Raw genomic sequence first — 27843 nt, 5'->3', positions numbered from 1 at the left:
ATTGCCAATTTCATTGACCCGTCTGGGTGCACCTTAAATCTACGATGTAATAATAATTTTAATATCGATAAGAACGACACTGGCCAAACTGTGGCAACATTCGTTCACACTTACTTGTCAATTTGGTCCGTAGGATTATGGATTTTACTTTATTTCAATTACATTTGAACTCTGCTTACTTGCCCAATATTTTACCTACGTTATTTTATTGCAAATGTATGCCTATCGCCTAATCGAATTGAGTGACGTCACGGTCAACTGATTTACTTTAACTTTATATATTTATATCTGGTTTATAAAATATAAACTGGTTTATAAAATATGCCTACAGTCACTTAATAAGGCGATATCTAACTAATTCATATATCAATATAACTTTCAACAATGTGTAAAAAATTACACGAACAGTATTTTATCACAAAAATATCATTTTTGGATTTCAATCTAATACTAATTTTGGTCCCATCCTAAAGACCTCTCAACTGCCATTTTCCATTGTTTATACCTCATGTCACGTTCGTCGTCTGTAATACGTGGAACATAGGTGGTACCATCGGTCATAGGTATCGGTGTGACTGTTTTAGAAGCGTCGACTCCCCAATAGGCGACTTGCGCTGCGCCCAATGCGGTGCTCTCAGTAAAGCCTGCTCGGATAACGTTGATGCCAATTAAATCAGCCTGCATTTGCATGACCAGTGAATTTGACGTCATACCGCCGTCGACCTGCGAAGAAGAATAATTTATAAGGAAGAGAATACAATTCTCATGAAAAAAAAAAATACACAGTTTATTTCTCCATTAATCATATTATTTATCACAGTTTTGTGTAACTAACTCTGTAAGGAAATAAGCAAAAGAGTGCTACTTTTACATTAATTGAAGTTTCAATAGGTACTTTAAAATGGACTGTCACAATCATAACTTAGATTTGATATTTACGTTGTCCGTGGTCGCTGTCATTCGTTTTACCTACATTATTACTAATTTTGTTAGCGAAATTTGAAAAAAAAAGAAAGAAAGAATGTCGTGTAACGACGGAAGTTCGCAATTAACGCCTGAATTTCTAAAGGCACAGCAGTTGCTGATAATTTGCTGCCTCAAAAATCAAGACCCAAGTATATTGTATAAAGGCATATGAAAACTTCTAGAAAAGGCTACTTGGCCCTTTTTTAAAGTCTGTCTTATATGACCAAGTACTATCCAATTAACCAAAATAAAATATTACCATATTTTATTATGACTTACAAACAGCAAAAAATATTTTTAAAGTACTATACTTTTATGTAATCAGGCGAAAACAACACAGTCATGTTAATCTATAGATTTTCTGTGCATCAGGTCATTCTACTCGAAAATAACATTTTCTGACTTTTTAAGTATGAAGGCATAAAGTTCAATATGTCAGTGATTATTTTAATATGCAGTAGGTTCGAATTCGATGACGTCACTACATCGCTGACAGCGTTTTTAGTGGCCAAAATAAATAAAAAATTACACACATTTATAATCGAAAATACGTAGTCATCATACACTTTTAATGCCCAAAATCTATAAATATTGTTTTTTTATGTCAAATACTACAGAAGACAATCATTTATTGTGCCAAATTCGATATGAGTCTAGTAGCCTAATGGAAATCGTCTAAAGGCGTTAATCGCATCTCGGAATCTGTGCTTTTAGTATATTTCGAAGAATTATCGAAGCAGATACAACGCCTATTGTGGACCAATTACTTGATGTTAAAAGCTACGTTTAACACGAAACACAATAATGACATGAGTTTACTCAAAACTAATAACCAGGGATCGGACAAAGTGTGGATGACGTGAAACCCCTTACAGGATGATTTTCATAAAAAAATATCACTTATTATTTATCAACCTCTTTATTAAATGATATCGCGACTTGAACTAAGAACGTTTTTGACTGACATTGTCAATTAGATGAACAATAAAATTGACTTCGTTATTGATTAGCTATTGTATCTTCACGATTATATTGAGCTAAAATGTAAAAAAATGCTGTAAAATGTCATCTTTACTGGCATATTACGGCAATTTTTCGTTTTTGAAGGAAGGTACGTGACAAACACGTATACTGCTCTTGTTGTAATCAAGATATACCAAGTATACCAACGAAGGTAAGCAATATAAAAATACATTTGGAGACAACCAAACATGTCGGAAACGTAGAAAAAAGGGCAACGTAAATTTAATATGAACCTTACAAATTTTATGATAATGTAAAATACCCTATAATGGACGGTGATGCCATTATGGACAAAAAAACACAAATCCTTAAAAATAAGTACGAGTATCTAAAAATAGTTTCTAAAAACTGACGGCATTGTACCATAAACAAGAGTCATAGAGCTGCTTAATTTTGATGTTTCACTTAATTCTGTTAATTTTGAAGGATTTGGCGGCAAGATAAAAGACATCTGTTTACTGAAAAAAATATCAGGACGAATTCTTAGTAATGTTGCTAAGAGTAATCAAGATATACCAAGTATACCAACGAAGGTAAGCAATATAAAAATACATTTGGAGACAACCAAACATGTCGAAAACGTAGAAAAAAGGGCAACGTAAATTTAATATGAACCTTACAAATTTTATGATAATTTAAAATACCCTATAATGGACGGTGATGCCATTATGGACAAAAAAACACAAATCCTTAAAAATAAGTACGAGTATCTAAAAATAGTTTCTAAAAACTGACGGCATTGTACCATAAACAAGAGTCATAGAGCTGCTTAATTTGGATGTTTCACTTAATTCTGTTAATTTTGAAGGATTTGGCGGCAAGATAAAAGTCATCTGTACTGAAAAAAATATCAGGACGAATTCTTAGTAATGTTGCTAAGAGAGTTGAGTTCATGTATAAAATAATAAAAAAATAATACTCGGTGGAAGCTTGAATGAGTTTTACTTACTGCATTAATCATTAGATAAAGCTATAAAACAAACTAGTTTGTTACTTCAAAGATATAAAGAAATAGTGTTATTTTACGAGTGTCCATAACTGGAACCGGAAAACTGCGTACCTCCTATGATGGACAAGGAACAATTTACGAAAGCAAATTTACAAGAAACAATATTATGTTAAAATAACACAAACTAATTTTATTTGGGGTATATAAAATTGACTTATTGAGTATCAGTTGGCTACAAAACTAAATTTTTAATTTTATTTCTTTGTCCATAATGGGTGATCTGGAGAACTGACGTCCATGACTGGGGAAAAAACACCTAGTTTTAATTTGTTAACTATGAGGAAACCAATAGCAGTATCTATTCTGCAATACGCTTGAAATGTAACAGAAAGATAGAACATTCAAGTTTTAACACGCTTAGCGGTAGAATTTTTCCATGTATCAATGAAATATCAAAAATAGGCCAAATTTTATCTTAAACTGTCCATGATTGGGTCCGTTACTTTAGCAGCAAACATAGGGTGCAACAACAAAATGAAGACTTCCGCAATTTCATAAATAAATGCATTCATGGTAAATTTGCAAAAACAGTTACCATACCGACCGAATCAAACCTAAGACAGACTACGCTATTTGCCAAAAATGTATTTTCTTCTAGACGAAAAGATATCGGGCAATCCCTATATTTATGTTACAGTAGATGAGACAAGAGATAGTTTCGTTTTGTCCTCGACTGTAGAAACAACGTCACCATAAAAGATTTAGTTTTCAACTCATTGAACATTTTTTTTTAAAAACGAGAACTATCTTGACAGAGTGGTATAATTTTTGAAATTTTGACTGGTTGGGATTGGATTGGTGACTATATACAAAGAGGATCGAGTTTCTAGAGTTACTGCCAAAGAAAAATGTGTAGTCACAGTGCAGAGACTGCCATCTCTCGACACAGGCTTAAAACTTTTTAACCTCAGTTTTGACTATTTGGTCCATATTCTTAACTTGATATGTGTTAAAATGTCAAATATCATTATTAGCGCCATCTATACCTTGTACTTTTGGCTGTTGAAAAAAGTGTAAACAAAACCGGAGCCGTTAAATTTGACAGATCCAGGGGTAGTGAACCTTTTAATGCCAGATTGAAGAACAAAATTGTAGGTGGCTACTTACTTGATACTTATTTATGGTGAGCCAATTTTAATGATTATAAACGCATAAATGGTAAGTAAGGTGAGAGTAATAATGCGATTCCTTGTATTTTTAGGTATTTAAAAAACTGTGAACAAACCGTCAAATGGTTGTTTATCAGGGAACGTTTGGTACCTGCAAAATTTTCGTATTTAAAAATAATTGAACTCACTACTATAGTCCGTTCCATTCCAAAAACATATACTTTCGCTTAATTTTACCAAATACACATGTACAAGACGAGTGTAAGTACAAGTTTATAATGGGTCAGCAAACACACATTGCTAATGTGAAACCAGAAAACTGGAGAAGATGCGAAGAACATGTCATTAAGGAAGAGAAGAAGATGAAAGATTTAGACAACAGGCCGACAGAATAATAATGAATGTGACCGAATCATCTTCGTCTTCATCGTCATCGTCCTCATCAGAATAAAATAACGTATATAATTATAAAGTATTGCGTTTTACTTAAAAATATACATATGTTTTCACCATTAAGCACATAGAATAGAACGACATATTTTTATTTTATGTATTTTTAGGGTTCCGTACCTCAAAGAGGAAAAACGGAACCCTTATAGGATCACTCGCGTGTCTGTCTGTCCCTCTGTCACAGCCGATTTCTCCGAAACTACTAGACCGATTTACTTGAAATTTGGCACACGTATGTAAACCTGTGGCCCAAAGACGGACATGTAATATAATTAAATGAAATTAAACGAAATTTAATCATAGGGGGCACTTTTGGGGGGTAAAATTGATAATTAAAAATCAAAGTTATTAGAACTATATTGTGCTACATATCAAATGAAAGAGCATTTTATAAGCATCTCAAATATATTTTTTTTATAGTTTTTATTTTGGTAATTTAGAAGTAATTTAAGAAAATAAGCAAAAAATGACCATTCCCCCCCCCCCTTATCTCCGAAACTACTTAGTGTAAAATTTTCAAAAAAATACACGAGATAGCCCTCTACCTGTAGATTACAGGAAAACCTATTAGAAATCTACAGTCAAGCGTAAGTCGAACTTAAGAGAAAAAATACTTACTAAATGTTTTGAAATTTTGTGAGCGCCATGGACAGGTAGAAAGAAATTCATTTCTGTTTAGAAATTGTTAAAAATTTTAATCATTTGCCAAAATGACTTAAGTTCCTACTAAAAAAGAGGCGCTTAAGACTGTTTAGAACTGCACTGACCATAATATTGCCCTAATAGGTCCAAAAAATGGTGTATATATACGAAAACAAAAAAATTGTGCCACCGACAACCAAAATCTGAAGTCTATTTGCTCTATCTCTTATAGTTTCCAAAATATACGCAAAATCTTTAAAGTACTACAAATCTAGTGTACGTTGCTATCACATGTCGTCAGGCGCTCATGACCTTTTTGTATGGAAATGTCGAAATCCGTCTCGCACTTTACCGATTTTCATAGAAAGTTGTGTTTTATTATAGTTTTGAAGGAGGTTTCTTGTTTTTAACCACCAACGCAAAAACGACGGAGTGTTATAATAATAATAGGTTTGACGCTTGACATGTCTGTCTGGCATCATAGCTCCCGAACGAATCAATCGATTTTGATTTAGTTTTTAGGGTTCCGTAGTCAACTAGGAACCCTTATAGTTTCGCCATGTCTGTCTGTCCGTCCGTCCGTCCGCGGATAATCTCAGTAACCGTTAGCACTAAAAAGCTGAAATTTGGTACCAATATGTATATCAATCACGCCAACAAAGTGCAAAAATAAAAAATGGAAAAAAATATTTTATTAGGGTACCCCCCCTATATGTAAAGTGGGGGCTGATTTTTTTTTCATTCCAATCCCAACGTGTGATATATCATTGGATAGGTATTTAAAAATGAATAAGGGTTTACTAAGATTGTTTTTTGATAATATTAATATTTTCGGAAATAATCGCTCCTAAAGGAAAAAAATGTGCGTCCCCCCCCTCTAACTTTTGAACCATATGTTTAAAAAATATGAAAAAAATCACAAAAGTAGAACTTTATAAAGACTTTCTAGGAAAATTGTTTTGAACTTCATAGGTTTAGTAGTTTTTGAGAAAAATACGGAAAACTACGGAACCCTACACTGAGCGTGGCCCGACACGCTCTTGGCCGGTTTTTTTCATATTTTTTTATTATTTCATGCACAGATAATCTTAATTGTATTTCTATTGCTTTTTTTCTTGAATTTTGATGAATTGAAGTTATGCGTTTAAGGGGGTAATCAGTATCGTCGTCTGATTATGCAAAAATAGGAACCAATAAGATCGAAAAAATTGTGTGAGGCAGGACGTTCTAATTCATAAGCAGACTACGACACTATTCATTAATTTGCCCTTTAAATTGATCAACAGCATTTTTCTTACAACCTGTATAAGAGATGTGGCATAATGCGTAAGCGAATTTAGCCCATATGGCATATCGCGTAAGAGAATTTTGCCTATGTGGCATTTCGCGTACGTGGAATATGGAGTACGTGTCATTTTACCGAAGTGTCATTTCGCGTAGGTATATGTCAATTTGCTGAGATATGTCATTATGCGTGTAATCGGTTCCTTTTGACTTTAAAAACATTACCCGGACCACAATATATTACAGTCCCGGACAAGAAGGTTACTCGATAAGATAAAGCTATCAACATAGAGAAGAGAAATTTGGCAAGAAAGTGTTAGAGCGGCAGGGATTTGTCAATGCGATATCCGATCGCAACCCTATTTCACAATGTGGAATTTGAAAGCTACAGTATACCGCGACGAATGCTTACAAAAAAGATTACTGCCGTTCATGACGAAGCACAGAGGTAGTACTTTATTTTGGCCCGACTTGGCTTCTTGTCATTACTCGAAAGCTACAGAAGAGTGGTATAAAACCAATAAGTTAGGTGTGCCTAGCCAAGGAAATGAAACCAAATTGCCCAGAAGTTCGCCCAAATGAACGGTATTGGGCTATTATGAAGCGGTACCTGCAAAGAAATGTTAACTGTGCAACATCATTCGATGACTTTAAATAAAAGTGGAAAAGGGCATCTAAGAATGTCTCAAATGAAGTTGTTCAGTATTGAATGAGAAACAATAAAATAAAAGTAAGATTCCAAGCAAAATAGACAAGCTTTCTGAAAATTATTTTTCGTCATTATTTTCGTGTTTATTAATTCGTCATAAACCTAAACGTTTTTTAAAAAAGACCTCAAGGCAAAACTTAGTTTTTGAGTTGTCTACTTTCTTTACTATACGGACAGTATTATGTTACATTTGTGGCTAAATGTGCAATATAGGACATTCCGTTCTAACGTGAAGATTCCATTCTAAAATCCTATCATTCTTTTGAAAGATCGACCTTTGTTTCCAAGATATTTGGTTATCCACCATACACACCTTGCGATAACAGACAAAGTCAATGAGGTTTGAAACTGGCAATCGCCGAAAATTTTTAGAGTTCTTCTGAAGGTTCGACTGCCCCGTCATCTTCGATTAAAGAATATGCTTAACATGCAATTGACAACATTTCATATTTTTGATTACTACTTTTTATTGCTTGGTTCGAAAGAACTCAATATTAAAAGATACAGGTTTTTCTTTATTTTTCCAAAAAACTGCTATTTTAATGCGAAAATCACTTTATATTACTACTTCGAGCAGAAAGAGCGTAAGTTACAAACGTCAAGAATCAACTAGATGACGTCACATGACATTGTGTTGTTTCATACACCTAAGAACCCGACAAAATCATTCCTAAACAAAGTTTTAACAGTCAGCTTAACCCTTAAATGCATGGTGATGTATATATGCATCATATATTTGATGGCCCGTGGCTCGATATGTAATGTAGCTATCCAAAATCACATTTATTGCTTAACCAACACCGCTGAGCCGAAACTACGAAAGCTAGAAAGTCGAAATTTGTATAGATTGCATTAACAAAATTTCGAAGAGATAAGAATCGATTATGAAAATTTACACCCCTAGTAGAGGGAAAAAGGGGGTGAAAGTTTGTAGCGGGATCAATTTGTTTTAATTTTATTAGGAAAATTTTAGTTAGGAACTTGAAATTAGAGAATAGTTTAATAGTGATTTCTGTTTTTTAGGGTTCAGTAGTCAACTAGGAACTCTTATAGTTTCGCCATGTCTGTCTGTCCATCCGTCCGTCCGTCCGTCCGTCCGTCCGTCCGTCCGCGGATAATCTCAGTAACCGTAAGCACTAGAAATCTGAAATTTAGTAACAATATGTATATCAATCACGTCAACAAAGTGCAAAAATAAAAAATGGAAAAAAATGTTTTATTAGGGTACCCCCCCCCCCTACATGTAAAGTGGGGGCTGATTTTTTTTTTCATTCCAACCCCAACCTGTGATATATTTTTGGATAGGTATTTAAAAATGAATAAGGGTTTACTAAGATCGTTTTTTGATAATATTAATATTTTCGGAAATTATCACAGTTATAGTGACTTTCATATTTTTATAAGAACAGCATGCACTTACGTCCAGAACAGTGACATTTGGTGCATTGGAACTGCTCATGATGTGTCACTTTTTAACCGTCGCCTCAAATCTGAGAGATTTGAGGCGAGGTTCTCAATTCGTCTGTATGTTTATTTATTTTTTTCATTTTTTTATGTTTGTTTCTCGATATCTCCGTTGTTACTGGACCGATTTAAAAAAAAACATTGAATGTATATGAATACAGATAAAAAAAAAGTAGTAGATAAAAAAAAAAAAATCTGCTCCCTCTTTACATGTAGGGGTACCCTAATAAAACATTTATTATTATTAACGACCTTCCACATATTTATAATGAGCCCAAACATGATGGGGTTATGATGAGGAGAATAGCAGTTCTGTTGACCACCTCCTGACTCCATCATGAGAACTTGGACCTCGTCTAGTTCGATGATGCTCGTTAGCCCAAATCGAATGAGCCCGAACATGATGGGGTTATGATGAGGAGAATAGCAGTTCTGTTGGCCACCTCCTGACTCCATCATGAGACCCTGGACCTCATCTAGTTCGATGGTGCTCGTCAGCCCAAATCTAATGAGCCCAAACATGATGGGGTTATGATGAGGAGAATAGCAGTTCTGTTGACCACCTCCTGACTCCATCATGAGACCTTGGACCTCATCTAGTTCGATGGTGCTCGTCAGCCCAAATCTAATGAGCCCAAACATGATGGGGTTATGATGAGGAGAATAGCAGTTCTGTTGACCACCTCCTGACTCCATCATGAGACCTTGGACCTCATCTAGTTCGATGGTGCTCGTCAGCCCAAATCTAATGAGCCCGAACATGATGGGGTTATGATGAGGAGAATAGCAGTTCTGTTGGCCACCTGCTGACCCCGTCATGAGACCTTGAACCTCATCTAGTTCGATAGTGCTCGTCAGCCCAAATCTAATGAGCCCAAACATGATGGGGTTATGATGAGGAGAATAGCAGTTCTGTTGACCACCTCCTGACTCCATCATGAGACCCTGGACCTCATCTAGTTCGATGGTGCTCGTCAGCCCAAATCTAATGAGCCCAAACATGATGGGGTTATGATGAGGAGAATAGCAGTTCTGTTGACCACCTCCTGACTCCATCATGAGACCTTGGACCTCATCTAGTTCGATGGTGCTCGTCAGCCCAAATCTAATGAGCCCGAACATGATGGGGTTATGATGAGGAGAATAGCAGTTCTGTTGGCCACCTCCTGACTCCATCATGACACCTTGGACCTCATCTAGATCAATGGTGCTCATCAGCCCAAATCTAATGAGCCCAAACATGGAGGAGTTATAATTCAAACTCTCAACAAACTTCACGTATAACTTAAAATCCAAAATCATATGAAAAGCATGGCGAATGCTAAAACTTAAGATTATTATTCATTATTTATTATTATTTATTATTATTTAATATACAATTAAATAAATTAAATAATATAATGATTTACTATTTATTATTTAAGGATTAAGATGAAATGGCGGAAAAGTGTGAAAAAACAGGACGATGGCGATTTTTAGTATGTGATTTAGGCTGATTTTTTCGGAGTTAGTAATTAGTTTATGTTTAAACATTTTATCATAAAGGTTTCACAAATAGTGTACGCCTTTTTAATTGAGTATTATTTTTTAAATAAAACTTACTAATTACGATATATTTATATAAATAAGATTTGGCCTATTTAACTTCTAACACTGATTTAGTATAAAAATCGATATTTTTTTTTTCCCAGAGTCAGAAAATCATTCTCTATCACATGTGATATTAATATCTCGCTAAAAGAAAAATTCATGCATTTAAGGGTTAAACAGTCCGATTTCTGATTGTCAAGTGTCACTGTCAACCAATATTGAATAACTACGAGCCATAGACTAAGCCATGAAATTTTTAAAATATCTGTGCTACGATCAGTGATAAGTGTCACTGTCAAACTCAAGTGTCATCCCATCTGGAAGATTTTATGGTTATAGTGGCAGCTCTGAATCAGCTATGTGACGTCACTTCTCTTTAAACTATTTTTTAAGAATTTTTAATAAAAAAACGGAAAAAAAAATCAAATATATATTTTTAAACGTACCTATATCTGGAAATGGTTTTCGATTTAGGGACATTGAAAATTTTGAAACATTGTCAATTTTTTTCTTGTATACATGTTATATGATGGAGAATTAAATATTCAGGTAAAATAATTGTCAAAATATAAAAAATAACCTTTAGCAATTGTAGAGGTATACCACAGTCCTCGTTCATGGCGTCCAAAATGTCCCTGACTTGGTAGCAGACTGCTTCAAGAGCTGCTTTGATTATGTGTGATGAATTTGTGTCTTCCGTAATCCCGCAGATCACCCTGAAATTGATAAATTTAACACATCAGAATGTGACGCATAGGCTATTGAATATGTAATGGCCGCTGTACACATGGGGACAACGGTTGGACCAACCCTTGGTGGAACCCCTTGGCCAAGCGTTCAGAGGGCTAGATGGCCGTATGTTGGCAGTTGGCGCTAGCGCTGGCCGGCCAACCGACTGGTGTCGGTTTTTTGTCCACACATCAAAGGATCTTGGCGCCAATGGCCAACTGCGTTCACACGTTGGCGCATCATTCAGTTTGTCGTCAGCCGTCAGAGAGGACAGTAGTGAAAGATTTACGAAAATAATAGTGTAATCTATACCAATAATAGTGTTGATTTTAGGAAATACAATACCCTTGCAAATGTTTAATGTATTGGCTAAAAAAGATAAATGTGCTTATCAGAATGTTCAAAAAATTGTTAATATTTCAGATAATTTAATATTATCACGAGGTTATTATTTATTAATTAAATTTTGCTGACAACGTGAATGACCTAGAATTATCTAGCCTTTTCCATTCTACGTCCATCTTTTATGAAGGACCAATGCCAAGTGATTGGTTCACCAATGTGTAAACAGCGACTCTTATCTTGGCCAAGGGGTTCCACCAAGGGTTGGTTCAACCGTTGGCCCCATGTGTACAGCGGCCATAAGGATCAGTGTCGTGGCAAAGCCGGACTATACTAAGACCAGTGGCAGGAACCTTCTGGCTTGTGACGAACTCGGCTTCGTTCGTCTCGCATTGCTCATTTTCTACCTAGTAATCATTAGAGATGGCACAACTTGACGTCCCGTCTCTTTGCGTGCGCTACCATAAAATAATTACTTAATTTTTGAAAATCCTAAATAATTAAAAGGGATAGTGCCATGCATTAGAAAGGGACAATATGAATAGACCATGAAGCACCGTTACGTACCTCGAGCCAGTGACAGTTTGAGCAGCCTGTAGCCTGAAACCGAGGCGTTTGAGGCTGCCTCTCTCTAGTAGATGTATATAAATCCATACTAATATTATAAATGGGAAAGTGTCTGTTTGTTTGTCCGTTCTTCACGGCATTACGGAGCGACGAATTGTCGTGATTTTTTAGGTGGAGATAGTTGAAGGGATGGAGAGTGACATAGGCTACTTTTTGTCTCTTTCTAACGCGAGCGAAGCCGCGGGCAAAAGCTAGTATAAATATATTGGACACCTTACACAAATCCATTTAGCCCCAACCTAAGCAAAGCTTATACGCCTTGTACTATGGGTTGTACTATGCTAAGCAACGATATACATACATAAATAAATAAATACATACTTATATACCTACATAGAAAACATCCATGACTCAGGAACAAATATCTGTGCTCATCACACAAATAAATGCCCTTACCAGGATTCGAACCCAGGACCGCGGCTTAGCAGGCAGGGTCACTACCGCTACCGACTGAGCCAGACCGGTCGTCAAAATGTCTATGCAGTTAGTGATAATCTTCTTGCAGACTTAAGTATGATATAAACATTTTCTAAGAAATTGCAGCTTTCTAGTACTTGATGTCACTGAGCTAAAGGACATCAGCAATTCCCGTTAAGTTTGTACATTTGGATCACGTCTCCGATTTGGATAAAAATTGGTAGGATGATAGAGTCCATGATGCTGAGCAAGATCCACTAGGTTTCCCAAAATGTCCTAGGTTGATTGTATGAAACTTTCCATTTTTGTTACCGAAAATGTATAGAAATCTGGTAGAAAATTGCTCACGTACACTAATTAATTCCTAGTTAATTATTTCTTTTGTAAACAACTTACCCTCTAGCATCCTGTCTCCAATATGGCGCATACAATCCGCTAAACGCAGGTACAAATACAACACTACCGTTTTCAGATGCGTTCTCTGCAAGTTCCTGTGAGTCCTTAGCACTCTCCAACAACCCTATATTATCTTTCAACCATCCCAACGCAGCGCCGGCTATAGCGACCTAAAAATCAATTGTCATTTAAAATAACAGTACATTAAGTATTAATTTCAAACAAATCAATAAGTATTCATTACAAGTGAAACTAACCGAACCTTCTAGTGCATAAACAGGTGGGTTTTTGCTACCCAACTGAAAAGCAACAGTAGTTAGCAAACCTCTACTGGAGTTGACTCGAATGTCACCCGTGTTGTACAGCACAAAGCACCCAGTGCCATATGTAGCTTTCGCTTGACCTCTCTGTAAGCACATTTGACCTACTAAAGCAGCTTGCTGATCGCCCAAGCAGCCCGATATTGGAATGTCCTTGAGTGGTCCATCAGATATATATCCATATACCTGAAATTACAACATTTATCTCCAATTATATCTTGAACAACAAAGAACTTGTCATTATAACACTAAGTTCTCCCGTTTTGTACGTATATTTAAAGTCACTCACATCACAGGTATCAATTCACATTATTTTACCTTTATTCTGACGTTTCACGGAAGAGAAAAGTGTCAGTGGAGACGTAAACAACATGTTGTTTATATCTCCATTGGCTGGGGCAACAATGTTAATTAATCGCGTTCGACCTGAGAGACACTTAAAATATGAAGACTATATTGGTATATTTTAACGTACCTATCGAAGTACAGATGAACAGGATATTATTATCACCTTATTATAGGTTTACTGTGCAATCAAAACACAGTGACGACCAGTCTGGCCTAGCGCGTAGTGACCCTGCCCGAGGTTAACCCACCATTTTATATGGAATTTGACAGTTGACAGCCCACTAACCTTGAGTTAAGCGGGTGGTGCAAGTGGCCCTAAAGTTATTAAGCCGATAAAGATCGTTTGTCCCTTTCTATCACAATTCACACCAATACGTCGGAAAAGGACAAACTTTATCGACTTGATAACTTTAGTGAACGTTTATGAATAAGGGCGTAAAGCTTTTAAACATTATTATACATATGTAATGCCAATAACATATAATACGAGACGAGGAGGTTTCCCACTTTTCGCAGTGAATCACATTGTTTTTTGATACAGGTTCCTATTGGAATTAGGATTAACTCTCTGTGGTGTCAATAAGGTATATCTTATACCTACCTCACTTTTTAACATGGCACTAGAATTAGAACAAGTTCCAACCCAATGGTGTCAATCACATATTATACTGCTTTACAAAAAAGGCAGCCCACTGGACATTGGGAACTATAGACCTATCAGCCTGCTATCAGCAACATACAAACTGTTTGCATCAATATTGTTGAGCAGAATGGCACCAGATATAAATAGATAAAAACCAACCTACTGAACAGCACAGAACACCCCACTAGAAGCCTAATGCAAGCGATATTGTTCGAGACGCAAATCACCAATCCTTGCGGGGTGAGGCGGGCGCGCACGGTGCTGCCATTGGTCGTTTCAAATAATGGCGCGCCTTTACGATTAGCAGTAGGGATGGGAATGGGACATGTCTATTATAGACAATGGTACCGGTACCAGTACTGTGGTGAATTTGTTTTGCAACAAATTATAATATTTAATTAAATTATAATAAGGCCTAGTTACCCTTCGGGTTGGAAGGTCAGATGGCAGTCGCTTTCATAAAACTAGTGCCTACGCCACAGTATAAAGCAGTAATAACTCTTCTAACAAACTTCACTCCGCGCGGTGTGTCGAAAACTACTCTCCATATGCACCGAATACATGCGAAACTGGTAAGTATTGGGCTGGACAGTCGGGGCCGCGTTCGCGCGCTGTGTTGACGTGTTGAGTTCGGGAGAAAATGACGTCAGCACCGAAGACATATTTTCGTTACTGTAGTGTTTATGGGTGTATGGAGAACAGTTCTCAAAATGCGGAAATGTCAGAATGTTCTTTAGAATTCCTAGACACCCAGAAAAGTAAGTGGTTGTTATATTTTTGCAGTGTTAGGTACATTATTGCTTACGTAAATGGCGTAAAAGTGAGATTTAAAGCTAGAATGACACATTAAAATCAATAAGGATTTAATCTGTAACGACATTTAGGTAGATGCTGCGATCTATCTAGCTTGAAAGTTTGGTACCTACTTAAATATTATGCAAACATCTATTCAAACATTTTATGTAAATACGATTTCGTCAGTATTTAAGAAACAAACGCGTACTTGAATCTTTATTAGATAAAAAGGTAGAAAGAGCGTTGGTACTAGCATAGCGCCATACACAGTTACTATACGAGTAGGACAGTAGCACAGGGTACAACCCTGCGTGACCTTGCGCAGTAGTAACGACCGCGTCGCCGCTGCCGGAGATTAACTACTGATTTATCCTTATACTGTGCCTACGCCAAATCTTGGGATTAGTTTCCAAAGCGGACCCCAGGCTCCCATGAGCCGTGGCGAATGCCGATGCCGGGATAACGCAAGGAGGATGATGATTGTGATAGCACCTCAATAAAAATCATTCTAGTAACTAATAACTAAACTGTGCATTTTTACTTACGTTTACTAAGTTAAATTACCAACTAAATATTCTAAACTAATCAATCAACTAAATAACACTACAGACTACAGATTCTAGATAATTATTCACAATTACAAATCTGTTTTCTTCTATATTTCATAAAATGGTAGCACATGGTACGAACGGCAGTACGAAGTTCCCGCAACAGACATAAACTAACATGGCCCCATCCCTAGTCGTTTACGTGAAAGGGATAGCATATCGCATTGTTAACTAGGCAAAAAGGGATGGACGCGCCTCGGCGCCGCTCAGTACAACCATATTGACCAGTATAAATGAACTCCGCGGATAATAAACAATATTCAACAAAATAATTAATTTGACTTAACTGTGGAATGTTATTCCATCTTTTTTATATGTAGAAGTGTTAGAAGACTTGCCACACCACTTTATGCTGCAAGAGACCATTGTTTGCAACCAAATTTGATTATTTAAGATTTTTTCCCGAGCGGACACGAACACTGTTAGCGGGTCGTATACTTGGGCGCTACTGATCGGTGTCGCACGCGTTCAAACTTTTATAAACCTGATTTGTCGTATGCTTGGTGACCGCGAGTCGCCCTGTAAGGGCCATCTTGTTGTATTGGTCTGTGCTGAACAGGCAGGGTTCAGGCCTGGCTACTCTACAAACGACCATATACAGGCCACAGAACAAATAATAGAAAAATACAAAGAATTTAACAAACCGCTGTATGTGGCGTTCGTAGACTACACGAAAGCATTTGACAGTATAATATAATACACTCATCAATCTGGAGAGCATTAAGAAACAATAATATAAATGAAAAATACATAACAGTTATAAAGAAGATATACGCTCAAAGTGTGAGCAAAGTCAAACTGGAACGAGAAGGAGATGAAATTATAATAGGACGCGGCTTGAGGCAAGGCGACCCCCTCTCTCCCAAGTTATTCATAGCCGTTCTAGAAGATATTTTTCAAAATATAGATTAGAAAAACGAGGGTGTATGGCTGAAAAATAGACAACTCACACACTTGAGGTTTGCAGACGATATAGTCCTTTTTAATGAAACAGCTACTGGAATAAGAAACATGCTGCAAGCCCTAAACACAGAGAGTCAGAAAATAGGACTACAAATGAATGCCACAAAAACAAGTGATGACTAACAGCTACGAGCAACCAATAAATATAGAAGGAAGAAAAATAGACTATGTTCAAGAGTATATATACTTGGGAAAACTGATATCCTTTAACAAAAAAAAAACCGGCCAAGAGCGTGTCGGGCCACGCTCAGTGTAGGGTTCCGTAGTTTTCCGTATTTTCTCAAAAACTACTCAACCTATCAAGTTCAAATCAATTTTCCTAGAAAGTCTTTATAAAGTTCTACTTTTGTGATTTTTTTCATATTTTTTAACCATATGGTTCAAAAGTTAGAGGGGGGGGGGACGCACTTTTTTTCCTTTAGGAGCGATTATTTCCGAAAATATTAATATTATCAAAAAACGATCTTAGTAAACCCTTATTAATTTTTAAATACCTATCCAACAATATATCACACGTTGGGGTTGGAATGAAAAAAAAATATCAGCCCCCACTTTACATGTAGTAGCACGCCTAACGAAGACATTTAACTGTCCGTCGGCGGAAATAATTCGTGTATAGGCGAATTTTGGCATAGTTGTAGGGAATGGTGTTCTAATCCACATACTCAAAAGTACTGATGGGTAGGGGAGGAGCTAACGGGTGGAGGGGGGTGTAGAGGTCCCTTTTTTTAGTTTTTCGCGAATAACTCTTAAACTGCTTGAATATTGAATGCACGTGCTAAACTTACCTCTATTTTAGGAAAATTTTACTTATTGAATCCGAAAAAAAAGGCGTACAAATATTTTTGTATTTAACGTACAATTTATTTACCACCTACTGAATAGGGATGAACTAGAAGAGGCGATGGCATATTAAAGCCAGTGACAACCAACGACCCAGTGGCACCTGACTCCGTTCTCAAAACTATATTTTGCCGATGCAAGACTGGGTGTAGGGTGCGATGCGGCTGCCGAAAAGCAGGAATTGCCTGCTCCAGTGTCTGTGGTGTATGCTCGGGAGCATGCACTAACGGAGCTCCCATCGAAGTAGAGACGGAAGATAGTTAGAAATTTTATTTATGAATTTATCCCATCAAAGCAATACCGGGCGGTCGTGATTCTTGGCTCGTCAAGTCAGCTATAATGTGATCGGATCGCTGCGCGAGACAAACTGAGCGAGCGCTGCTGTAATGTCGTTCAACACCCCTGCTGGGGTGTGAGTAGCCCCTTCCGCGCTGGGCGCTGTGAGGGCTGTATCTGGTCGCGCCCCATCCTTGTGGGGCGGTCTTACGTCGACGTTTTGAGGACGACTGGGATGAGCGAGCGCCGGCCGCGTGGTGGCTTATAAAGGGCTGCGCGCGCGCGCGGGTTAAGTGCGTTTTCACATTATCCGATCCGATATCGGAAGTAGGACCGATATCCCGTACATTTAAGGCGCCGTCTTGGATTTTTGCCTTTGAAATCCTTCCGACATCCGATATCGGATCGGATAATGTGAAAACGCACTAAGGCGGGCTGCTAGTACCGGGCTTATTGAAGAGCGCTTATAGCTCATACTTTTACTACGCGCGTTGGTTTCTTTTTACGTTGCATTATAACACGTTTATGTGAAATAGTTTTTGAGTTAGAAGGGGGTCAAATGTGGCTCCAAACGGTTCGTGTAATATTACACACGGTGCTGCTTGCTACTTTTGTTACTTGAACCTGGCTTGACACGCTACCGCGTCTCTATAAGAATAAACGTATTTATTGTTCATAAACAAATAAGTTTATTCCTTTATTGTCCATCTTTTCCCTTCCATATCTCATGAACGATTGGTCCCAGATAAAAAGTGTATAAGACTTTTTTGTAGAGAATTTTATGAAGATTACTTGTGTTTTAGAACATTTTTTGCTATGTGCCACAGTTTAAGAGTTATTCGCGAAAAACTAAAAAAAGGGACCTCTACACCCCCCTCCACCCGTTAGCTCCTCCCCTACCCATCAGTACTTTGAGTATGTGGATTAGAACACCATTCCCTACAACTATGCCAAAATTCGCCTATACACGAATTATTTCCCGCGAGATAGGCTTCATTGAGTGTGCTAGGGGGGTACCCTAATAAAATACTTTTTTCCATTTTTTATTTTTGCACTTTGTCGGCGTGATTGATATACATATTGGTACCAAATTTCAGCTTTCTAGTGCTGACGGTTACTGAGATTATCCGCAGACGGACGGACGGACAGACAGACATGGCGAAACTATAAGGCTTCCTAGTTGACTACGGAACCCTAAAAACAGTAACGACAATGAAATAGAAGAGTTAACATAGCGTGGACTAAATACTGGGCTCAAAAAGAGATTTTAAAGGGAAACTATGGCTTGAAACTGAAGAAAATTATAATGGACTCCTGCATCCTACCCAGCCTCACTTATGCCAGCCAAACATGGGTGTCCACCAAGAGGGTAAAGAGCAAAATTCTAGCATGTCAACATGCAATGGAAAGGAGCATCTTGAAGTTAAGGAGGATCCAGAAAACTAGAAATGAAGAAATAAGGAAGAAAACTAAGCTGACAGATGCTCTTCAACATGCACTATCGCAAAAATGGAAATGGGCTGAACATTTGGCGAGATACCAAGATAAGAGATGGACTCTACAGTCTACATGCAACCAGATGGCCAGGCCCACTGGAAAGAGGAAGGATGGGAAACCACGCAAAAGATGGGTTGATGACATTGTAAAGGTAGCAGGAAGGAACTGGATGGACACCGCTCAGAACAGAGTAAAATGGCTAAGCTTGGAGGAGGCTTTACCCTATCAGGGACCACAAATAACTAAAAGAGAAATGAAATAAAAGTAAAGAAGAAAGACAAAAATGTGGAAAGAAAGGCTAAATATAAATATAATATATACCTACCTCTGAACTCGATTTAATCTCAGGCAAGACAGGACTTGTAATTTCAAAAAACTTCAATAGCAACGGATCCCACTTCAAGTTCTCGATATTCATGAGCATTGTTCTTGAGGCATTTGACACGTCAGTTACATGTTTTCCTCCATTGGGTCCGCCTAAAAGGTGATAAAACTTGTAAATGCTGCATTTTTAGACCGGGTCGGGTATGCTATTAATCAATCACAATAGTTACAATAATTCATTTCATACCATAGAGGAATAAAGGGAAGAGTTGTAACTCCATACATCAGTAAATGCGAGTTATTTGTATAGGCATAATTAAGTGACATCTAGCGACAACCACGCATCAACTAGCGTAAATTATCAGTACTGCTACTTGTCAATAGATGTCGCGACGAACAAAGAGTCTAATGCTCACCAATTTTTAGCTAATATTACAATAGTATTAATGAGTATTCTGCTTTCAATTCCTTCTGCTTGTAATATAAGTTGTAAACTGTTCTAATATTAAATTTTTGGCACAAGAGACACTGTTGCCACCAAAGAGGATCGAGTATTATAGAGTTACCGTCGAGTAAAATGTGTAATCACAGTGCATAGACAGCCATCTCTTGACAGAGGCTTAAAACTTTTGAACCTCAGTTTTGACAATTTGGCCCATATTCTTAGCTCGATATGTGTTAAAATGTCAAATATTAATATTAGCGCCATTTAGCTGAGCGTACCCCATAGGTGTAATGCCATCTAGGCCGCCGTACCTTTTTCTGTATGGTACTGAGGTACGTTTTATTCTTAGACTTTATCTGTCTATACGGAGTTATATATGTCTTTGGTTGACACCTAGTATCGAGTAGTGGTACTGATAATTCACGCCATTTGACGCGTGATTGTCGCTAGATGTCACTTAAATATGCCTATACAAATAACTCGCATTTACTGATGTATGGAGTTACAACTCTTCCCTTACTTATTCCTCTATGCTTCATACCAAACATAAAATAAAGCAAGCACCAGAAGATTCATAGAAAAATTTAGACATATATCATACATGACCTTCCTACAATGAGTAGGTAACTCGACGACGTCATTGTAAGTATTATGTTTGATATAAATTGCATAGTAACCAATCGTTATGATTTGACAGTCCTAAAAAAGGAGCTGATTTGGTTGGTAGTCACTAATCCCATTAACAAAGGTTTGATATTGATAATTACAAGAAAACTGTTTAAAATTGCTGCACAATTGAGTAATACAAAATGAACATTAAAATTGGTTCAATTTGCTTATAATGTGATAAAGCAGTGGTTAATAAATTAGAGAAGTCAATAATATATTCACTATGGCAGTTAATATGTCTAATCTTGTCATATTACTGATAACATATCAGCTTTGATAACACTATTTAACTGTGATGGGTAATCTTAAAGCAATTGCACTGAAGTAGGTATACAGACATTAATTATATTTTTAAAATACCAATAGGTATAAACTTTTAGACATGTCTGCTTTTTTATATAAATGTAGTCCTCAATTCCTTCTATGGATACTTAATGCCTTAAGACATTCTCTACCAGTCAACCATAGGGCAAATTAGAAATTCGTGAGTGTTGGTAGTAAACCAAAACAATTTGAAAAATACACACTAGCTGTTGTGCATGACTTTGTTCATATTGATTTATTGCCCAGAAAATAGACTTGTAGTGTGCAATGCTGCAAAGACAAAAGGTTTCCGACGCTGTTTTGTCCTTCACTCTTTCAAGCCAAGCACTTGCCACTATTGTTTGAATGAGCCAAAATCCTACCTGTCAAATTCCAAATAATCCAAGTATCCACAGTACCAAAGCAGCATGTACCATTCTTCATAGCCTGCTTCACTGAGTCCACATTGTCAATGAGCCACCTTAGCTTCACAGCACTGAAATATGGGGACAGCGGTAACCCACAAAGCGGCTAGAAAAATGAATAAGTTTTAGTTAAACATATGATAAGAAAATTGGCACCTAATAGCAGAAATAATAAGATTTTTAGAAAAAATGTACTACTAATAAAAATTATATTTTTTATGTTTTTTTACCTAAAAACAAAGATTTTACCACTTTATGGTTATTTTATATTTCCTAAGTTATATATTTGAATGTATTATTTTGCTTAAATTGTCATTAAGAAAAGATAAGCATAATGTAAGTAATGTACTTTGTACTTTGGTCATATTATTTGAAGTGAACACAGTTACATCAATATGCTTCACAAGTCATTATTTTTATCTAAAGACCTTTGATTCTTAGCACTATTTAGTCTAAAGTATATACATGTACAGCTATGCTGTGCAACATCACTTAAATGTCTATAGAAAATGCTAGTAATTCAGTTGTTCACTTGTATTGCATGACTCTTTAGGTTCATTTCAAATCTATTTGCAAATACAAAGCTAGATATTAATACAATTTTGGAATTGTCTTGGATCTTAGACCATCCCATCAGTTTTTAGTCAAGTTCTTACATTCATACAATTCTACTTTTGCTGCTATGCCATTTCCTAACAATGCTTCCTAGAAGTTTAAATTGCCATTCCTGAAGCATGATATTGCGAGATTAAGGGTTATTCTCTGTTTTCTTAGTTGATTTTTATAAGACTGGATTTTTGAAAACTAACTCACTAAATTAATTATGAATTTTTCTCTAATGCACGTTTAGAAAAACGCACGTATAGAGCTGAATCAGTCGATCTTATTTGTAAAATTTGGACAATTTTGAATATTAAAACGGGTAAATTTATAATTCGTATATCCTGTACCACAATCATTTCAGACTAGATTTTTATTTTAAGTTTTTGAAAAAGAGTAAACTAGCCTAAGGCGAATTCAATTTTTTTCAGAAATTACCTAAAATTAAGTGACAATTTCATTGAAAATCTACATCACATCGAAGTAAGTTTTGCACTAAATTAATCTGCAACGTTTACTTAAATTGCTGTTATACCTTAGTGATTATAAATTGCTATTATTGATTTTTGCCAGTTTTTTGAAAACGAGCCTTCACCGGTACAATTATTACCACTTTTGGACATTTTCTCATATTTTGTTAGACCAAGTAGAAAAACTCCTATAATGTGATATATATTTATAAACTACTCGCAAAGCCCTTTAATTTGATACCACACACAGTATGATCGAGCGCTCGGTTGCGATTTCACTATTTTTAACACGAAAGCCCTCTTAACCAGGTTCAAATAAAACGTTTTCTCACTTACAGAGGCTCTCGCTTATACAGGTTATCGGTGCTACTATGTCGCTTATAGAGGTCAAATAAATATGTATCTTTTATTTCATTTTTTTTTTATTATTATAAATGGGCTTACTCTTGACCACAGACTAGCCAAAGGCAAAGACGTGGCCTACGATGGAGTGAGCTCGCCCAGAATATGCATGTAGATATAAATTAACAAAAAATAGGTTTGTGATCCTGACTTCAAAAAGCAATACTGTAAATAACCCACAATAATGTAACACAAAAACAATATCATTCCTTTGTTATGAAGTAACTTATATACAAAATCACTCCTAATATTTATTTATGCAAGAGAAACCAGTATGGTTAAATAAATCAATATACTGATTGTACTTTAATGAAAAAATCCAATTTTTTTTAATTTATCCCGAAGAGATAAATACTTGATTGTGTGCTTAGGCATTGCTTATCTAACAGCACGGTACCGCACCGCAGCTAAAACTAAACTGAACGATATGTAATCTGATACAAAATATATAGTTAAAACACAAACCATAATGTTAACGAAATAAACTACCCTCCTTGTGGCATTTTATTAAAAAAACAAAATTTGTAACGCCAAGCTTTTCCACTCATAGAGGTCTCGGAGACGACTGCTTCCAGTTGCAGAGGTAAAAATAAGAAATTTACGGAAAAATGGATTCCGCTTATAGAGGTCCCAAAATTCCACTCATAGAGGTAATTTGGTCCTGAGGGACTGGGACCGAGAACTTGGGTCCACTTAAAGAGGTTTTCCACTTACCCAGGTTCCACTTATCCAGTTTCCATTGTATTATAAATGGGAAAGTGTGTGTGTCTGTTTGTTTGACCGTCTTTCACGGCAAAACAGAGTGACAAATTGTCGAGATTTTTTAAGTGGAGATACTTGAAGAGACGGAGAGCGACATAAGCTACTTTTTGTCTCTTTCTTATGCGAGCGAAGCCACAGGCAAGAGCTAGTAGGTATATATATTAAGAACTTGACAAAAAAGAAATGGGACTGTTTTACCAAAACAGGGTGCGTAGCCGAATGGCACAAACGCTCACGAAACGAAACGCTAGTAGATATCTATCTCTATCACTCTTGCATATTGGCGCGACAGAGCCCGCCTACTGGCGCGGCGTTTCGTTTTCGGCTACGGGGCCAGGAGAGAAGGGTACATAAACATATAGATTTTATAACAGTACCTTAAGATAGTTTTGATTTCTTGTCTTGTTAGGTACAGTATCCAGGAGTTTGTCTATAGTGGCTGTTGTTCTCATGTCGAGCCACACTATAGCATTGTAGAGGGGTTTTCCTGTATTACGATCCCATACTATTGTAGTTTCTCGCTGATTTGTCACACCCACTGCTAATATATCCTAGAATAATTATTTAATTATATTATACAGTAATAAATAAATCTATAAACAAACACTATATTAAAATAAAATGTACGTAGATATTCTTAGATGTCATCTCATTATGCTTTACAAGAAATAGTGAAGACAGATTACTATAATCCTACTAAACGTTTGTAAAAGAAGTACTAATATACCTTAGCTCTTCCGCCCATAGCTTCTAGTTTCTCAATAGCTTTTTCTACGCATGTTGTCACAACTTCCAAAATGGCCATAGGGTCTTGTTCTACCCATCCTTCCTGAGGGAAATGCTGATCCAAAGACTTTTGATGCAACGCAATGACTTCCGAAGAATTAGCTTTGAAAATAATAAATCTTGCGCTAGAGGTGCCCTCGTCAATGGCGCCGACGAGAGGCCCAAATTTTCCATATTCACTCATCTTCACCCCGGTTTTCAATCAAAGTAGTTTCAAAAGGATCAGTAATACCGGATGATTCTTATCTAATGCACGCGAGGATTATCACAAAATTAATTCTAACAAGATATTATAACAGATAACACAATTATTATAATTGAAATCCTTTTGTTAAGACACTGACTGACTATAATTTCTATCGAACTGCATTTATCCTCATAACAAAAAGCACTTCTTTGTTGCTCACTTGATCCATTCAAATGTTACACAAGAAAATAACTTGAAGGAGACAAATTTAAAAAAATAGAAAATATGTCAACAACAACCTTCGAATAGTTCGAATGCCACAGCCACAGTCTGTTGGTTGGCTAAAGCAAGGAACACACTACGCGGACGTCCGTCGTGAATCGACCGCGGACGGGGATCTGGACAATGGAAATTACACATAACCGTGCAAACTATCGGTCGACGGACGCGGTCGTGGCCTTGAGCGCACGGACGTCCGATCGAAATCTGGCTCGCTGGATGTTTTGTTCCGTGCACACTGTTCAGTCGCGGTCGCGGTCGTTTTACGACGGACGTCCGCGTAGTATGTTCCTAGCTTGACTTGGCTGTTGGTGCCGTTCGTGGTCTGTTGTCACCTTGTCAGTCGACAGTCAAGCTAGGAACACACTACGCGGACGTCCGTCGTAAATCGACCGCGGACGGGAATCTGGACAATGGAAATACACATAACCGTGCAAACTATCGGTCAACGGACGCGGACGTGGCCTTGAGCGCACGGACGTCCGATCGAAATCTGGCTCTCTGGATGTTTTGTTCCGTGCACACTGATAGGTCGCGGTCGCGGTCGTTTTACGACGGACGTCCGCGTAGTATGTTCCTAGCTTAACCGTGCAAACTATCGGTCGACGGACGCGGTCGTGGCCTTGAGCGCACGGACGTCCGATCGAAATCTGGCTCGCTGGATGTTTTGTTCCGTGCACACTGTTCGGTCGCGGTCGCGGTCGTTTTACGACGGACGTCCGCGTAGTATGTTCCTAGCTTGACTTGGCTGTTGGTGCCGTTCGTGGTCTGTTGTCACCTTGTCAGTCGACAGTCAAGCTAGAACACACTACGCGGACGTCCGTCGTAAATCGACAGCGGACTCGAATCTGGACAATGGAAATACACATAACCGTGCAAACTATCGGTCGACGGACGCGGACGTGGCCTTGAACGGACGTCCGATCGAAATCTGGCTCTCTGGATGTTTAGTTCCGTGCACACTGATAGGTCGCGGTCGCGGTCGTTTTACGACGGACGTCCGCGTAGTATGTTCCTAGCTTAAGTCTGTTGTCTATGCATTTCATTTCATTATCTATGTATATCTATGGTTAGCATTTAGCACCATAGTCAAGTTTTTGTGATTATGAAATTTGTTGCGGAAAATATTGCCAATAATTAAAAAAAAGAAAACGTCACTGCTATTTATTATCAGTATCAGTCAAGTTAAAATTCGAGTCACCTGTCATTGTCAGTTTGATTTTAATTATGTACTGTAATGTGATGTTAAATAAAGCCTTTCTATGTCTATAGCCGGCAACAGACGAGTCTTAAGCTAGGAACACACTACGCGGACGTCCGTCGTAAATCGACCGCGGACGGGAATCTGGACAATGGAAATACACGTAGCCGTGCAAACTATCGGTCGACGGACGTGGACGTGGCCTTGAGCGCGTCGACGTCCGATCGAAATCTGGCTTGCCGGATGTTTTGTTCCGTGCACACTGATCGGTCGCGGTCGCGGTCGTTTTACGACGGACGTCCGCGTAGTATGTTCCTAGCTTTAATTTTCATAATCTTAAAAAAAAATTGTATGCAAACTGACACTGACAGATCTGTCAGTGTCAGTTTGAACTGTCAATTTGCATACAATTTTTTTTAAGATTATGAATTTTTAAGACTGTCTGTTGCCGGCCTAAGGCTCCCCACAGACAGTCTTAAAAATTCATAATCTTAAAAAAAACTTGTATGCAATCTGACAGTTCAAATCTGTCAGTGTCTTGTCAGTGTCAGTTTGAACTGTCAGATTGCATACAAGTTTTTTTTAAGATTATGAAAATTAAGACTCGTCTGTGGGGAGGCATAGTCTATGTTTATTTGTGATGGAGTCCTCTGTGTTTTGGTGAAATATTTCGTTATTTTTTTTTGTCTGAACTGAACTCAAAAGTCAACTGTGATCCTAGTGTGACCATGCCACAATGCAGCAATCGGAAGAACATTTCCCAAATTACCAAACTACCTATGTGGCAAACGAACGACTCTCTGAAAATGATCATAAAGGGAATTGATAGTAAAATTTCCATTTGGTGAAGACCGGTGAGTATTCGATCGATGCTTTTGACCTTATTTTAGAGCAGTAGGCTGTAAGTAGGTAAATACATCGAATATTAGATATTAATTTATACCAATTTAAACTAACACGATCTTCACTGATATTATCAAATTAAAACGGGACTTAATAAGGGACGTAAGTTTTACATGATGAAATCCCGTTTTAATTTAATAATATTTCAAATCATATTGTTAGCTAGGGAACTATCGAAAACTGTAATCTTATTAGGTAGTAAACCCATGGTACAAAATTAAAAAAAATATATACGTGAAATTTCATGACAACTATAAAGCTAGTTATACAATATTCAAAAAATTTACCATTACTATGTTAAAAAACAATTAATCAATGGATTTCCCCTGTGGACCGCAATCTTCTTCTTTTTTTTCTCGTTTCTCGGGTTTACTTCCTGGCCTCAAAGAACTGAACACTGACTCTTTTGGTCTACTTGGAGCTCCGATTTTTCCTTCCGCAGTTCCTGAGGCTCTCAAAATTCGCAAGAACCTTCTTCTCCTTGCCGGTGAACGTCTTAAGGGCCTGAGTCCACACGTAGCGCTAGTTTTAATGCAAAAATGTTTCGCGGTCCCGAAGATCACTTACATGCTGCGCACAGCCCCTGTCTGGTTATTCCCTGGGGACATTGAGACCTTTGATTTAAGTATTAGGTCGACGATTGAATCGCTGGTCAATGTGTCCCTCAATGATATCCAGTGGGCTCAAGCCGGTTTACCAATCCGTCATGGGGGCATTGGGGTGCGACGTGTCTGGCATGTATGCCTGCCGGCCTTCTTAGCATCGGCCCATGGTGTTGTTGACTTGGTGGCTAAGATTTTATCTTTAAATGGTGACCGAGTAACTATACCTTATGTGGATGACGCTATAAGGCAGTGGTTGGCAATGAACCTGAGTGAGTCCGTCCCGGTTAACCCCAAACTCCAAAGCGCGTGGGATGAAGTTGGGTGTAAAGCCACCTTAATCGGCCTGATCGAGAACGCCTCGGCTGTGGACCGCGCAAGGCTTCTGGCTGTGGTAGAATCAGGTGCCTGGCTGCAAGCCTTACCCTCCCCCCA

General features: G+C 37.5%; 1 protein-coding gene across 1 annotated transcript; it reads right to left on the bottom strand.

Moving 5' to 3' along the window:
* Positions 1 to 37: 37 nt before the first annotated feature.
* LOC125241446 (glycerol kinase) lies at positions 38 to 24691 on the bottom strand. Its single transcript, XM_048149941.1, has 8 exons — positions 24178 to 24691; positions 23828 to 24001; positions 21175 to 21322; positions 19376 to 19527; positions 13015 to 13263; positions 12758 to 12927; positions 10827 to 10962; positions 38 to 723 (listed from the first exon to the last, which is right to left on the bottom strand). The coding sequence occupies exons 1-8, from the start codon at positions 24418 to 24420 to the stop codon at positions 451 to 453; spliced, it is 1545 nt and encodes a 514-aa protein (XP_048005898.1). The 5' UTR covers positions 24421 to 24691; the 3' UTR covers positions 38 to 450.
* Positions 24692 to 27843: the final 3152 nt, after the last annotated feature.

Source organism: Leguminivora glycinivorella, chromosome Z (genome assembly GCF_023078275.1).
Source record: "Leguminivora glycinivorella isolate SPB_JAAS2020 chromosome Z, LegGlyc_1.1, whole genome shotgun sequence".
Taxonomy (NCBI): Eukaryota; Metazoa; Arthropoda; class Insecta; order Lepidoptera; family Tortricidae; genus Leguminivora; species Leguminivora glycinivorella.
This window is presented reverse-complemented; position numbering and strand designations above follow the sequence as displayed.

Coding starts and splice junctions, on each gene's coding strand:
- LOC125241446 (XM_048149941.1), bottom strand. CDS start 24,420: ATGAGTGAATATGGAAAATTTGGGCCTCTCGTCGGCGCCATTGACGAG. Junction 10,963..12,757: donor TGGAGACAGGATGCTAGAGG/GTAAGTTGTTTA, acceptor TATCAATTTCAG/GGTGATCTGCGGGATTACGG. Junction 724..10,826: donor TACCTCTACAATTGCTAAAG/GTTATTTTTTAT, acceptor TCTTCTTCGCAG/GTCGACGGCGGTATGACGTC.